This window comes from Dermacentor silvarum, chromosome 10 (genome assembly GCF_013339745.2).
Source record: "Dermacentor silvarum isolate Dsil-2018 chromosome 10, BIME_Dsil_1.4, whole genome shotgun sequence".
In the NCBI taxonomy this organism is placed as follows: Eukaryota; Metazoa; Arthropoda; class Arachnida; order Ixodida; family Ixodidae; genus Dermacentor; species Dermacentor silvarum.
The window spans coordinates 151,728,479-151,745,362 of record NC_051163.1 but is presented as its reverse complement, the minus strand read 5'-3'; the positions used below and the strand labels follow the sequence as shown (position 1 = coordinate 151,745,362).

The following is a 16,884-nucleotide window of genomic DNA, read 5'->3' as shown; positions in this document are numbered from 1 at the left end:
GTGTCAGTCACTCCATACTGTAACGAGCTCGGCATGAATCTTCTTTGCATTGTGTCTCTTAAGATGCAGAAACCGGATCTCTGCTCATAAAACAATTCGAAATTGGGCGGTGGGGGGGGGGGGTGGCACGGCTCCCTCTGGATAAGCCAGTGCATGCCTTCTGCTATACTGACAGTTCCGCCTTAATGAGAATCATTGATGCATATTATCCTATATTGAGCCAAGTGTATTGCTTCTTTCATAGTACGGAGACACTACACTCGTACCGTATAACCTCCGGAACATATGCGGTATATTTTCGTTCCAGCGTAAAGTACTGCATATAAACGAGCTTTCAAGCAATATTATGCATGACAATAGCTGCAGCGGCAGGCTAGGCCCGCCATATGCGGCCGCGAGCGGACGCAACGCTTATATGCAGCCTTCCAAATTTGGCGAGCAAATAGTGTGCCGAAGCGTTGAGAGAGCGTTAGAAAGCAAAAGCTGTAAGGAGCAGTGAGGGTAATACTTTGAGGGAGAAAGTAAAGCGAAAGGCGAAAGGAGAGAACGAAGAGAAACAAGTCGACGCCTCCGCGTTGCTTTGATGGCGGAGGAGGAGGAAAGGCTGCGCCGACCAGACCGGGAAGGAGCGAGAACATGGCGTATGCCGGCGTAGGAGGCGATTGCTTTCGGCGGTAATTATCGTCATATCTTTGTACCGGCGACGTTATGCGACTGTGTTCGTGTTGTGAAGTGATCTGTCCGCGTCGGTGAACGCTCTCGGTGATGTCAGTGATGTTCAAATCCACCGTTGTTACCGGAAATTGCAAAAAAATTACACCATCTTCCCGTAAGGGAACCGAGTAGTATGCGAAGCAGCCATGGGCGCTATAACTTAAAATGATTACAAACTGTTTGATTCCAAATCCACGATCGCCGCTCGCTGATTGGCTCATATTTCCGAGGCCGCGCCCACCTCGCCGGTGCGTCAAGCGACGTCACGAAACCGCAAAAATTGACACGTCATAGTGACGTTTACGCACTACTTATGCTAAATTATGCCGATCAAAACAGGAAACACCGCGGATCACCGGCGAGTAACCCGTTCCGTTTGGAATCAAAAATGGCGGCGTTCTTGCTGGTGCTGGCGGCGGCGGCTTGTCAGCTCGGGCGGAGCCGCGGAAGGAGGGAGGCCGAGGACGCGTTTGACATGCCAGACAACGTATTTCGGCAGCACTTTCGTCTGAGGAAGGAAACTGTGCGGTGGCTGTGCGACGAAGTGGCGGAGGAGCTCGGAGGCGTACGATCAACAGCGCTGTCGGTGGAGCGACAAGTGTTGTACGCGTTGCGTTTCTTCGCGACGGGCAGCCTTCAGGAGTCCGTTGGGAGCGAGGAGACGATTGCCGTGACGCAGCCTGCGGTCAGCAAGTGCGTGCGACGCGTGGCGGAGGCAATCGTCCACGCCGGGACCCGAAAAACGTGGGTCCACTACCCGAGGACGTCGGAGGAAAAGGCGGCCGTGAAAGAAGGGTTCCTTCGACGCGGCGGCAATCCCGGCGTCATCGGCTGCGTGGACGGCAGCCTTATTGCCATCATCGCACCGGAGGGCGACAACAAGGCGGCATACATGTGCCGCAAAGGCTTCTATGCCCTTAACAGCATGTTCGTATGTATCGTCATGTTTGTCTAATTTTCCTTTCATAGCAACGCGTGGCTGATGCTGTGCACTCTTTCGTCAGATTTGCGACGCAGGCATGCGGATTCTGGCCGTCGACGCTCTGCGGCCGGGGTCGGATCACGACGCACACGTCTGGCGAACGACGTGGTTGCGTCGTCGTTTCCCGGAGGGACACATTGCCAAGGCCGGCGAGCACCTCATCGGTGAGCAGAGGGAAAAATTCATACAGTGGCCTAGCAGCACACAATAAAGTATACTTCCGCCGTAAGAGTATATGTTGAAGCCCTAACCGTTTATATTGTAGTAGCGTGTTAAGTATAGGTTACATAGGCGGGCTGGTAAATTTTTTAATGAGTATCTGCTTGCAGCAAAATGACATTTAACTGCTGTATTGCAAGCTAATGTAAATGAGGTGTGTACATTAGGAAACAAAGAACGTTTGTCTTGCCCCATTATTTTTTACACTGACATTAATTCGAGAATACAGACCACAACTCGGCCAAACGGCCACCTTGCTGGATGCTAATAATATGAAGTGTACTATTTACCACGAGCTATTGTTATCTGTGCTGATCACAGCAGCATGAAGTGCTCAGCCTGTACATTATTTTATTACAGCCTCTGTGTAGTAACACGGAGGAAGAAGAAGAACGCAAGCGCCAGGGTTCCATCTCGGCTCCTGCACTCTTGAATGATTTCGGCAAGATTATCGCTTCTAATCTCCAAAATGTTGGTGCCAACGCACGTCTAAGCGGAAGAGGATCACATCGATATCGGACTTTCTCCGGTGGGTGGTCTCTTTTCCATTTTATGAACGTGTTTGTGCTCGGACTACGCTGCCGCCTTGCTGGCCCTAACGACAAGCCTAGCCCGGCGTAGCGCCGATCGGCGCCACCAAGTGTTGCTAGAGCAACGATTCCGAGATGTCAGTGACTATGCAGATGACGGTTGAAGGGGAGGACCTTCCTCCTGAAAAATTTTCGCCAGAATTTGGATGGCAGTCGGCAGTTTCCAAGCGTATGTCTGCCAAGGTGGACTCGGCCAACCGCCCTGGCTGCGGCATATGGGAGAATAGGCCTAACGCCGGCGCCTTATTTAGAACACAGGACAATGGAAATAAACTCAAGAGCAAGATCATCAGGGCGTCGTGGATGCCTCTCATGCCCAAGGAACATGCCAAAATTATCATACGACCCCGCGGAGGGCTGAATATTGCCAAGACAGGACTGACCATGATCGGTAAGGCGATCGTGGAAGCGGCGGGTCTTACCCCGACGCAGATAAGCTCGGACATAATTTGTCCTAACATACAACAAAACATTATGGTGGCCAGCACGCCCAACCGAGACAACGCTTCAAAATACACGAGAATCAGGACACTTCATGCGGCTGGAAGAATGTTTGAAGTCAGTGCATACGAGGCCGCTCCCCACACAACGTGTAAAGGAATAATCAGACACATCGACAGTCAATCGGACCTCGAACGCAACATCGTCAACGAGAGAAACCCGCTGGCCTTGGCGGTCAAGAGAATTAAGAACACAGGCACAATCATCATAGCTTTCGACGGACTCAAGGTTCCGAACTTTGTACGCTATGGCCCAGTCCTTGTGAAGTGCTTTCTCTTTTGCAAACAAGTCGATATCTGCTACGCGTGCGGCAAGCTCGGCCATCGTGCCGACGTTTGCCCGACTCCTGAAGGAGACCACCTGCAGGGGATGTGGGGCAGTACACCCGGACGATCAACACCAGAGCACGCCAAAGTGTGGGTTGTGCAGGGGCCCACACCCTACGGCGGACAAAACATGCAAGGAGAGATTCCAGATCCGTACGTCGTCAGAAGGAGACGATGGAAGAGAGCGACTGTGGAAGCTTCGAGAATGGGGCTTCGCCACCACCACACAAGCAGCGAGATTAAAAATAAGTTGCAGCAAGCTCCACTGCACGAGCATAGGAACGCTCCCGATCCAGGGGACGTTCTCGCTCCAGAGGGAGCTCCCGGAGACGCTCTCGATCGAGAGGGCGCTCTTGTTCAGAACCAGGACCAGATCCCGCTCCAGGGGTCGCTCGGATCCCAGCGCCGAGGCAGTCAAGTCCGGTTCAAGTCGTGCTCGAGGTCCTGCTCCAGGGATCGCCAACCCGAGTACCTCCCGACCTGGGCCGACCGAGTTCGAAGAACGCCGGAAAAAGTAACGCGGGGCTCACCGCCAGAGCATGATAGAGGTAACAACAGACTAGCACAACTTGAGCGCGAAAACGAGATGATGAACACAATAGCTCGACTCATGACAGAAATTGCCGAGATTAAGAGGGGCAGTAATAGGAAACCGGCCATGGCAGACAAGCAACCTGCCACTCCCCAGTCAATGGAAGTCGCCATGGCTGAGAAGAACGATACGGATAATCAACCGGCCGCTCCCCAGCCAATGGAAGTCCCCATGGTTGAGACAAGCGATACGGAGAGGCCAGATAAAAGAGGGCAATCACTAATGAGCCAGAAAGGGCATCAGGTAGGGCCAAATCTGAGATTCGCGAGATGCTCTCCGCTCTCAGTGACAGCATTAAAGAGATAAATGAGAAGTTCTCGCTCTTCCAAAGCAACATGGCTTCCATGGAGGAGCGCACTAATCAGCGCATCAGCAAAATTGAACCCTTCTTGCAAAACGTGGTAGCACCTGTGCTGGTACCTAAAGCTCCTACGCCCCCAACAACAGCATCGACTAGTAACAGCACGCTGGCAATCGGGCCTCCGAAGGCTAGCACAGCAGCTCCACAGCAATACGATGGCCACTCAAACTAGCTCATTCAGGATGTGGCAATGAATTGCAGGGGTTTCCTTCCCAAGAGGGCTCCCCTGCAGCAATATATTCGATCACACACAGAGAAGCCACATGTCATCCCTATACAACACTCACATCTAACGTCACGCTGTCCGGCTACAGGCCCGTAGCGAAGCACGAAGACGGACGGGGGATCGCTGTACTGATTAGCAACAAGCTGACCCACATCACTCACGACCTTAGGATGACCGCAAGTAAAGTGGAATATATAATGATAGAAATCATCCCCAGCCCAGCGAACCGCGTAAGTATATTCATCCTAAATGTATACAGTAGTCCCAAAACCCAAGACAACGCTTCAAAGCCCTAATCACCAAGGCCACGCAACGAGCGCGAGACTCCCCTTTGATCGTAGCTGGTGACTTCAACGCCCCCTACCACACCTGGGGCTACCCATACAACACTAACAAGGGCGAGGACCTCTGGCGTGAGGCTCTAAACCTAAACTTGATGCTAGTCACGGACCCGGCATTCCCCACCAGATGCGGGACATCGTCGAGCCGTGACACGACACCGGATCTCACCTTTGTCAGGAGCATCGCAGCGGTTAAGTGGACGAACCTCGGGGTAGACTTTGGTAGCGACCATTATATCTTGGCCACACACCTCCAGGTCGAGCAGAAGAGACAGCGCATGTTCCAGTACACAGACTGGGACAAGTTTCGCAAGATTAGGGAAGAGCGAACGCAGAGTGAGGACAAGCCTAGCCTCGAACAATGGGTGGCACAGGTTAGAGACGACATCAAAGCTACCACCAAAGAGGTTTGTACCGACCTCCCGGTGGAAAAGATGGACAGTCGTCTGGCTCACCTGTTGGAGGCCAAGCAGTCCCTCCTCGCCAGGTGGAAGGGACAAAGGCTCAACCGCAGGCTCAGAAAAAAGATCGCAGAAATCAACAGAACTATAGAGGAACACTGCAGAGCCCTCTCTAAACAGCAATGGGATGAGGTGTGCAACTCGATCGACGGGCAGATGCGCAACGGGGGAACCTGGAACCTCCTAAATCATCTCCTCGACGAGACGAACACTAAAAACCCACCAACACAACACACTGGCGCGCACCCTACACGCAGCCAAGCGAGAATATTCGAGCGAGGAAATTTTATCCAGACTCGTGAAGAAATACCTGTCTGTCGCATCGGGCCCTACACCACCTTCACCTGACTACGACGGCTCCGGGAACCCTGAGCTTGACGCAGAATTCGGGATTGAGGAGATCAGGCAGGCGCTCCACGCCCTCAACGGCAGATCGGCTCCGGGTCCGGACAAGATCACGAACAAAGCTCTACGGAACCTGGACGACTAAGTCCATCGAATACCTAAAGGACATCATTAACCAAGCATGGAGCAGTGGTATAGTTCCGGAAATGTGGAAATCAGCCAACACCATTCTCATCCCCAAGCCAGGCAAGCCGCCCAGCCTCGATAACCTCCGCCCAATTTCGCTCACATCGTGCGTGGGGAAGGTTGCTGAGCACGCAATCCTAAACAGGCTTTCTCGCTACCTGGAGGACCACGACATTTACCCATACAACATGATCGGCTTCAGGGCTGGACTATCGACGCAGGACGCGATGAAGCTCATCAAGCATCACATTATTGACTCTAATACGCGGGACACGAGAGCCATACTAGGTCTAGATCTGGAAAGGCCTTTGACAACATTCTTCACTCGTTCGTTTTAGACACAATCTCGAGCCTTAACCTGGGGAAGCACTTCCATTCCTACACGAAATCTTTTCTGTCAGACAGAGAAGCCACCCTTAAGATCGGGGACCTGACTTCAGACATGATCAAGCTGGGGTCTAAGGGGACGCCACAAGGGGCAGTCATATCCCCAACCCTCTTTAACCTCGCCATGATTGGTCTATCCAGGAAACTCTCTGCTATCGACGGTATCAGTCATACCATATACGCAGACGACGTTACCATCTGGTGTACGGGAGGTAGTGATGGACAGGTAGAGACGGCCCTGCAAGAGGCGATTGATGCTACCGAGAGATACCTCGAGTCCACGGGCCTTCGGTGCTCACCTCACAAGTCGGAACTGCTACTATATCGACCCAAGCGCAGAGGCCCCAAACCAAAGGGATGGAAGCCACTCGCCGAATGCGACATCAAACTACGGACAAACGACGGAGGCTATATTCCGAGGGTGGATGCCATCCGGATTCTCGGCATGATGGTCGAGTCGAGTGGCTCTAACAACCAGACAGTGCTGCGTCTCACTAAGAAGACGGACAATGCCATCAGATTAATAAGAAGAGTGGCCAACCGGCAGCAAGGCCTCGGAGAAGACAACCTCGTGAGATTGGTGCATGCGTTCGTAATGTGTCATTTCACTTACGTCGCGGCCATGCACAACTGGCAAAGATCGGAGCGGGATAAGCTGAACGCATTAATCAGGAAGGCAATCAAGAGAGCCCTCGGCCTCCCCATATACACACACACGGAAAGCTTACTTCAACTCGGCATGCATAACACGCTCGAGGAATTGGCGGAAGCGCAGGAGAGGGCCCAGTTCGTCAGGCTATCTACCACACAAGCTGGAAGACACATCCTGCAGGAGCTGGGCGTTCCCCCCACAGTAGTCAAAACAAAGTTCTGCAGCATCCCTCGAGAGCAGCGGGACCGCATCACTGTCGCCCCGATCCCACGAAACGTCCATCCGGAACACAACGTGGGAAGACGTCGGGCGCGCGCGAAGGCCCTCCTGGAAAAGGCTCGTGAACGGGCTTCGGAGAACAGTTTTGTAGACGCAGCTCGCTACGCCGACGGACAGGCCTTCGCTGCGGTTAGCGTAGACCATGAAAGTAAAGTAACGAACGCAATCTCGATTCGGACGACGTCCTCTGAGACCGCAGAGCAGGCTGCAATAGCGATGGCCTTATTGGACGACAAGAGGACATCAATCTACAGTGACTCGAGATCAGCCGTTCGGGCATTTGCCAAAGGAACCATATCCGAGCTGGCCCTAGGGATACTAGGAAGCAAGCAGATCAAGCCACACACAGTGATCTGGTTTCCAGCCCACATGGGACAGATCGAGGGTGCCCCGCCCAACCTCAATGAGTCGGCACACAATGCTGCGCGAGGGATTATCAACCGCGTAGCTACGAGTACCCGGGCAGCGTGACGTTGGGGGTACTGACTATCGGGACTCTCCTTCCTCGTACAACGAAATTACTAAGCATTTTTACTTGGCTCGTAGGATCTACCCCCTCCCGCATTGTAAACTCAATAGACCTCAGGCTTTAACACTAAGGCTTCTACAGACGGGGGCATACCCAAACCCCCTACTTCTTCACAAAATGTACCCCGAAATTCAGACAACAAATGCATGTGCACTATGCAATGACTTAGCGAGCTTACCTCACATGCTCTGGCGGTGTCCCGCGTTACGCGGCGATGAAAGCAACAGTTCTTCACGTTGGGATGCGGTTCTACGCAGCCCCAACCTCGAAGAACAGTTATGGGCTGTCCAACGGGCCCGCGACGCGGCGGAGAGGCTCGGCCTTTCTGTCCCGACGTGGGAGCGGCCCAGCTGCGCGCTAGCACGCGCCCTAAAGGACTCTAATAAAGTTATTCATCCATTCATCCATCCATTTGTGTAGTAGATGTATGTAACATGACTCATGCTTCACTAGCTCAACAATGGGCATTTGATTTGATACCATTTTTATGGTCGTGCAAGTGACAGCGGCTACCCCCTGGAACCATGGCTCCTGACTCCGGTCCCAGGCCATCCTCCCGCTCGCACTGCAGAAGGCAGGTACAATACTGCACACGCTTCCATGCGGTCCGTAGTGGAACGCTGCATTGGACTTCTGAAGAGCCGCTTCCGCTGCCTTCAGAGGCACCGTGCCCTCCACTATGAACCAGACCGCGCAGCCAACATTGTTGCAGCGTGTGCAGTGTTGCGCAATTTGTGTCTTGATGAAGGTGACAGTGCGTTTGATGAGGTTGATGATGATGACAGCAGCAACAGCAGCAGTGACAATGCAAACGGTGGCTCCCTCCCACTTGTAGTTCCCCGAGCGAGGGCAGCACGCATAATGTACCTGAAAGGATGTGCTGCCCGTGACAATGCAATTCGATTATTCGGAACCACACGACAGCAGCACCAGCACTACCTGCGAAGGGTGCGAAGGCGGCTGCGTCGGCAGCACCACCGACAGCAGCAGTAAACCTGCCTGCAGTGTCAAGCACATATGCCTAATAAAGAGAAAGAACCAACGTGAAGGCGTATTGGCATGAGTGGATAGCGTGGTGTTTTTTATAGAATCTGCTAAATTACCACCATTGCTTTCACATAGCGTGTACCAATGAGCTGTCGCAACTGGAGATTATTGCATCATTCCACTGCGACACTACTTAGTGTCTGTGGATAGACAACGTTGTGGTCATTAGCAGAATGTCGTAGCCACTTCTCTGGGCAGCAGGAGTTGCTAGTTGAATTGGTGCTGCTCTTGTTGCTACTGTCGTCTTGATGCATTTATCTACTGGCATCACCGCCACTGTCACCGCCGTCTGCACTGTGCATGGGAGGATATTGGACTTCGTCTCCTCGATTCTTGCTTGGGCCGCAGCAAGGCACACTTTTCGCTCCATCATATGTACTGTTCTTGCACACTTTGCAGGACCCACACAGCTTTGCCACACAGCCTCCTCACAGTTCCTTTTCAATAGGCCAAGTCATGCTGACACAGATCGCCTGGCATGTCAAGCACATGATGCTCCCTTGGATGTACATTCATTTGTACATAGTTGTATAACTGTACATATATTTGTAAGAAGTGATATCAAGTGCCAGTGATGTTCTTGAAACTCGTTCCTTCATGCCCCTACAGTAAATGAACAATTTCAACACATCTTCAGTGTCATGTTTTATTCGAAGTGAATAACAGTCATCATGAAACAAATCAATGCACACAAGGTACGATTTCACGGTGCCAAAGTGACAGTACGGTTTCCACTAAATGGGATCTAATACATTGTGAAAGGCTGCTGGCACACGTTAAATCACATAAATGTCTGTCATTGATACTGTTTTTCTTTGGGCTCATCCACAATCATTTGCGTTCACCCAGCAACTTCACAGCACAAAAAGGTGTTGCAAGACTTGCCTGTTATGCATCCGTGTTTGTAGCACAAAATAGATGCTATTTGCAATAACTACTGCCACAATAGGGCCACCAGTGTGAAAGTGCAGTCCGGTGCCTTTAAGGAACGACAGACGTGAAAAAGTACCGTGCACTTTGATAATCTCACATATAACAAGGCCAACAAGAACAGCCTGGCAGTGAATGTAGTAAAATAATGGCTACATCAATGGGCTGTCTAATACATAAATGTTGGGTGTATAAAAAATTCTCAACATCAATGGGGACTAGATTGCATTGCTATCACCGATGTGGCAACCTGATATATCACAATAACTATTGCAAGTAACACGCACGTGTTGCAAAAAATAAATAAATAACATAAAGAAATAAATAAAAAATAAAAAAATAAAAAAGCCACTTGTGACTTCCATAGGGCAAAAAAGATTGGAAACAACATAAATATAGTGTGAAAATCATAACAGTGGATTTCAATACCTGTTATCACAGCATTTGTGGGTGAAACACTGTTGTGGCTAAAATAAAAGTGACCACATAGTCAACGTGTTCCTTGAAAAGCAGCAAATACATAAATAGCTCATAAACAACAAAACGAAAGCACACAGCTAACCAAAAAGATGAAACATTAGACATACAGTTCACTCACTGAGACAAACTTGCTCAGCAAGTGGAACTAAACATAAGAAAGAAATTACAATAAATTATGCATTATGCGAAACGTTAGATAATAAACAAATGACATAATAAACAACATATAATGGTGACTCCTGCCACAAACTACGGCTGAGGCGGCTCGCGGAGGCCACGGGCGAGGGCATGTCATGCTGACACAGATCGCCTGGCATGTCAAGCACATGATGCTCCCTTGGATGTACATTCATTTGTACATAGTTGTATAACTGTACATATATTTGTAAGAAGTGATATCAAGTGCCAGTGATGTTCTTGAAACTCGTTCCTTCATGCCCCTACAGTAAATGAACAATTTCAACACATCTTCAGTGTCATGTTTTATTCGAAGTGAATAACAGTCATCATGAAACAAATCAATGCACACAAGGTACGATTTCACGGTGCCAAAGTGACAGTACGGTTTCCACTAAATGGGATCTAATACATTGTGAAAGGCTGCTGGCACACGTTAAATCACATAAATGTCTGTCATTGATACTGTTTTTCTTTGGGCTCATCCACAATCATTTGCGTTCACCCAGCAACTTCACAGCACAAAAAGGTGTTGCAAGACTTGCCTGTTATGCATCCGTGTTTGTAGCACAAAATAGATGCTATTTGCAATAACTACTGCCACAATAGGGCCACCAGTGTGAAAGTGCAGTCACACTGCACTTTCACACTGGTGGCCCTATTAAACCACAAAATTACCCGATGCCTTGATGCTACGCTGCTCAAGTCATGCTTTCAACTCGTATTGTGACCTGCACACTGACCGGCTCTTCGGGGACCCCAGGCGCACGCCGACCACGACTCCTCCGAACGCTCACTCGCCTCTCGCTCCCCCAACCCCCTCTGACGGTGGTTTTCTTTTTATATAATTTTTTTTGTCACTTTCTCGCTCTCCCGCTTTTGTCCCCTCGTCTTAGAGACCGCGCCTAGCCAGTCAAGCGCCGGCGCTCATTTTCTTTTCAGTCTCCCCCTTTACAGACAGCCACAGCGGACATCGACGTGACGTCACTCCACTAACCCTTTAAAACTAACCCGCCGAGGATGACGAGGCCGCCTTTGACGAAGATAGGTCCTCCTATCGAAACGTTGGCCAGCCTTTCTGAGGCACCTTATCCCTGTTTATAATCCTTATTCCTCGTGTGCTACTCCATTAGTCAGCCATCTTTTTTTGAAGTGGTATGATTAGTAAAACAGAATATAGTTTCGTCTTGCACAGTCAGATTATCGCAGGGACTAGCTGTGTTTCTTTGTAGGTGACTATGTGAAATAAATTTTTTTCTGCTCAAAAGTTCACAACAGGCAGTGCTTTGTTCTGAAGGCTTCGCATTTCAATTGCTGTTAAAGTGCCTTAGGTGCAGTGCCGCTCGTCCCCGGCTCTGTGCCCACGGACACTTGGGGTGGGGCCGTCGGGAGAGGCACATGGGCAGCAGCGGCCTCTTCCTCGCTGGAGCTTGCCTGCTGCAATAACAAAGCATAGTAGACACACTATGTGAGCATTGCACCTGATGAATATGATTTGAATACTGTTGTTGTTGCTTCAGTTCCGTGAACTGTTTGCCAAGTCTATTCAGATTTATTCACTCTGTACAGAATATGCTTGATACATCAACTGACTTACTCGTGACTACACATGCTTCACGGAGTAACGAACCATATAATCAATCACAGGACATTTCTGTACAGCATTGGTTTCTTATTTTATTCTAAGGGGAGGGGGGCAGATTTTCATTTCTGCAAAATATGGATATCATCTGCTGGCATGTGTTCTTAATTGCAAGAAAACAGACAAACACACAGCAGTACAACATTCATCAGCTCTGAACAGTGCAACTTCCCCAAACCGGTCCACATAGCAACACAAAACACTACGCACCTCGGCGTCATCAGCGAAAAAATTGACCGGCGCGTAGCCTGGGACCGGTGCGGCTCAACACGTCCATCACACGGCCCTCCAGCCCACCCAACCTGCCTCCTCCGGTTTCCCTGCAAAAACATGAACACAGTGAGCTTACGTTCCGAAGTATGTTGATAGCTGCAGGCTCACCTCTTCTCCGACCCAACTTGCGTGGCAAGTTTTTTCATGTCATGCACAATTCGCGCCCAATACAGCCGGCCCTAGCGCGTTGAGCGCGGCAGTCAGCTCGTTCCACAACGCTTTTTTATGCGCAGCACTCATACTTGGGGAGAGGCTTGTGGCGCCTCTCGCCAAGTACGGGTGCTGCTCCATTAACTCCACAAGCAGAGTGGTTTGAGCTGCCGATACGCGGGGTCCCTTAGGAGGTGCCGCCATTTTTTCGTACTTTCAATTTTCGCCGGACCGCAGCAAATTAATACAAGCAACAAGTCGTATCATTTCACATATCATTTCACCATGCCGTTAAAAAATAGCGGTTACACTTACGCAATGTTTTGTAACATTATCACAACATAATCACTGTTTTTCTGAAACGTAATAAACTTCGCACACAAACAAAATAACAGATCATTTTCCCCGGTTAAGTCCACTTCCAACATGTAGGGGGGATTTATCACTGCGCACTTCACCCACATCCGGAGACAGACAGTTCAGATCGTTGTGAAAATAAAAAGTTTGCTTACCAGTATCTGCTGCAGTACATCGTGCTGCTTTCCAACCTTCATCGATTCTTGGCTATCCTGTGCGAATAAAAGCAAATGTGAGCATCCCGCGACCACCGCAGATGTTCAGATGCGACTTTCTAGGCATTAGGCACAAGAGGTCGATGTTGTTTACTCACCCTGCGCTAAGCTTTCACGGTTTCCATGATGTTCACAGCTTCCGAAATTCTTCTCGGGCGAAAGCACACCACGGAGGTAGAGACTCATCTAATCGTGCAGCGTTACGGGCAAAGGTACACTAAATGCGGGCCACGGCACTGATCAGCTGCTTCTACGTAGCCGCCATCTTACCTGTGCACAGCGAAATGGCTCGGACTGGCTCGGATGCGGAATCGACGCGTGTGTGACTACGGCTCGAAAAATGCGAATACTTGCAAATAATTGGCAATACGCGTCTGCCACTTGCCCGTCAAAACATTACAAAACAATTTTAATGCCAGCGAAAAACAATGATCTATTTATTAGGCGTTTACATCTAACATGAAGTTGCTATACGATCCCTTTAGGAGCAAAAAACAAGCAAAGCGTGCTTCCGGCAAAAATGAAGGCTGCTGATTGGCCTGTTTGAAAAACGTCGTCGTGTCCCGCCCCCATACGCATGTTCTGCGGCGTCATTTTGACGTTAGGAGTTTGGAATCAAACCAACTTGGAATCATTTTACGTTATAGCGCCCATGGGGTCGACTCAAGGTAGTTTTATCAGCGGTATAAACTTGGACATGCAGCAGCACCAGCAACGCGCAGAATTGTTGTCGACGCCGTCGGCGTTTTGCCCGCGTTTGCACCGAACGCGCGCGGCGTTGGTGACTGTTGCCGGTGCGTCTGGGGCGCCTACCGTCGCGCCTCTAACCTAAGCTGCTTCGCATTATCGCGCGCGGAGCCGCAGGTGTTGTCATTCGTTGCGCAATCCGGAGAGGAGGAATACCGAGAGGAGAGGAGATGAGACAAGGAGAGGAGGGGGGGGGATGCGCATGCACAGTAGGGGTGTGGATGCCGCACGGCGGAGGGAGGGAGGGAGTGACATAGCCCCGACCATTAGCTGCTTCGCATCTAAAAAGCAGTGCAACTTCGACAACTCGTGCGAGTACGACGGCGGCACGGGCGATCAGCAGCGGTGGGCCGCCATGTGCGCTGGGTCCGCGGGCCCAGGAGTGCGTGCTGTAGAGCTGCGAACCTGTGCCTATTTCGTAGGTCTATTTTTCCTTCCTATACGCTACGCTTACTAAATGCTTAATTTCTACCATTGCATTATTATGAGCCTTCAGATAACGAGTGTCAGTGATTTAAATATCTGAACGTGTCGTCGAACAAACCAAAACTTCCAATGCGGACACGCGCATTGGAAGTTTCGGTGTGTGAAGGAGCTATAACTGCAGGCGTAGCTGCGTTTAGGTTTACCTCAATTGTATGATTGGAGGCGATTTTTTTTTCTTGCGGAGTCAGGTGTCCATTTATTGAAACCATATGCGCGAATTTTCGTTCGGGCTTGCATTTTGTAGCGGCTCTGGTAATCGCGCGTAGCGCTCTAACCATGAAATGCGCCTTTTTTTTAAATTCCTTTCGTGCGCTTTGCGTGATTAATTCATTGCATTTCGTAGTTGCAGTTTGTCAAACGACGGTCTTATTTTGAAAAAAAAATTTTTCTGGTGTGTTACGCACTTTCCTCTGTGTAGTGTGTCGATTTGCGTAGATTTCTGGCGTTCCTGTTTAATGTCTCGAGTTCACCAAAATTCAAAGGCCAATTTAGCTCGAAGGTTGCGTGACGCGACCATAATCAAAAAAAAAAAAAAAACTTCGACGACGCAGCAGCTCCGAAGTGACGGTTTGCACTAGCCGCAGGATTTGCCACATAATCTCGGAGATAAGCAGTACACTCGTTACATGTAGAAGGAGCGAAGTTCTATGCAACGGGCAAAATTTCAACAACGCGACATGTCACGTCGATTGTAGCAATTTCAAGTTTTATAGCCGGCACAAAAATCTGGTTTTCATTAATTGCGTTGTTCCATAATGTTGTGAGATAAAAGCGCTGCATGCATAGCTAAAAAAATATGACAGAAGCAAAAGAACATTACAAGTTGGACATTTTGCTTTTGTGCTATGTAGTGTTGATTTGCGACTATGAACTACCCACTAGCCCCAAAATAGGCCTTAATAAGACTTTTCTTATGTAGTGTTGATTTGCGACTATGAACTACCCACTAGCCCCAAAATAGGCCTTAATAAGACTTTTCTTATAAGGTTATCCTTCTCGAGTTATCAAATTTCAGCTTTTTTTTATTCTCGCCTCACTGATTTTTTTTTCTATACAGGATTAAAGTGGGACATCAACACTAATAAGAACGCCACCAAAGAAAGCAGAACCCAGGGCTCTCCATTGGAACTTAAGAGCGTACCCCAGCACCGGTAAGCGAAAATTAGGCCAGAAATGGCTGTTCATTGCAGTGCGGAAATATATGCTTATGATAAAGCACACAGAGAAAAAGTTCATATTTTGCCAGCTCAAAAGTGGTGTGGGGCTCAGAAAGATACAAGTGTTTACAATATTGCTCACATGCGGACAACATTGAAGCACTTACACTAGCTGTGACATCATTAGAGATAGACACACATTCCAGAGCCTCGCACTAATTTCTGCTGATTTCAGAACAGTGAGAAGTCACTGAGTTTAGGCCAGTGTAAATGCAAGTACAACTGAATGCCAGTAAATGTAAGGGACGTAAATGAGTGTCCCTGAGAGCCAGCTGACAATGTGGGCCAATTAATAATTACCTGCAAGTGTGAGGAAATATGACTGTGAAATAAACCATAAGCCCAACCACATTGAGTTGATTTCGAAGAGGCCAAGTATATGTGAAATGTGTTAGTACATAACGTGAAGAATGCAACTGAACGTATGTTTCTCTCTTTAGTTGCTTGCTAGAGCATTATGTGTTTGTGTCTATTGTCATGGCTTGATTACTTTGTTTACACTGTGTATGCACTCATTATATTCAGATTAATTAGGCATGGACATTAGTGCTAATAATACCAGTGAAATTTCAAATACAATGCTGCAAATTCAAAGGTCGGACACATTCGCATGTCGTTCACAATCTCTTACGAGTTATTCACATGTGAAGTGTGTGATATAGAATGTTCAGCTTTCTGTAGGAAATCATGGACACCTAGTTTTATAATGCTGACACATGCTCTTGGCGAAAGGAGGTAGAAAGATAGGAAGACAGGTAGGTTCACCAGCGTAAATAGAAGTGATTGTGCTGATGAGGAAGGGTATAAAGGTAATGAAAGGCAACAGGGGAGCCGATGTTTAAAATAGAAAGGAACAGAATGTGTGCACATCAATGCAGTGCCCTGCACTTCAGAAACAACCCACATGTCAAGTAGCAGGGCAATGTAAGGGTGTTGAACACAGTCTGAACAATTATTCTCTCCCCCAACAATGTGCAATTAAGCGCAGTCAAGTGTGGTCTTTTAGCCACACCAAAATGAGGGCAGTCAAATAAAAGACCTCGGATCGTTATCTCACAACCTCAGAAGTTTACGGTTAACATTGAGATCTGTTCCTTGCAAGATCACTGCTATATCGGCCTCGAACAACTATTGAACAAACATAGCCCTAAGAGAGCCAAAGTGAAGCAGTTTTTGGAATCGTCTAACATTGTGGGGTATTTCTTTTTCCTTCCAGGTACGACGGTCACCTGGAGGCCCAGGAGTCATCAGGACAAATAACCCTGAATATATATGAATGATATCTAATGCGTTTGTGATGACGGAGCAATTATGTCAAAATGAAACATATTATTGCGATAGCAATTATATGGACACTCCGAAGCAGATTTCTGCCGTCGTCGTCACCGTGAGGTTCCGTATGACGTCAACGGCGATGAAATCGTCGCCGCGCTCCGGACGCTGTATGTGCGAGTGAAAGGGCGCGAGGGACG

The 16,884-nt window shown here is 49.0% G+C and overlaps 1 protein-coding gene and 1 long non-coding RNA gene across 2 annotated transcripts; both read left to right on the top strand.

Annotated features, from left to right (window-relative positions):
• Positions 1–1,183: 1,183 nt before the first annotated feature.
• On the top strand, positions 1,184–8,684 carry LOC119431922 (putative nuclease HARBI1). The gene is made up of 3 exons (XM_037699364.2): positions 1,184–1,645; positions 1,719–1,864; positions 8,192–8,684. Exons 1-3 carry the CDS (start codon positions 1,190–1,192, stop codon positions 8,682–8,684), a joined length of 1,095 nt encoding a protein of 364 aa, XP_037555292.2. The 5' UTR covers positions 1,184–1,189.
• Positions 8,685–14,016: 5,332 nt separating this feature from the next.
• Positions 14,017–16,742, top strand: LOC125940792 (uncharacterized). Its single transcript, XR_007463996.1, has 3 exons — positions 14,017–14,127; positions 15,253–15,346; positions 16,629–16,742. It is a non-coding gene; the product is annotated as an uncharacterized LOC125940792 (long non-coding RNA).
• The last annotated feature ends 142 nt before the right edge of the window (positions 16,743–16,884 follow it).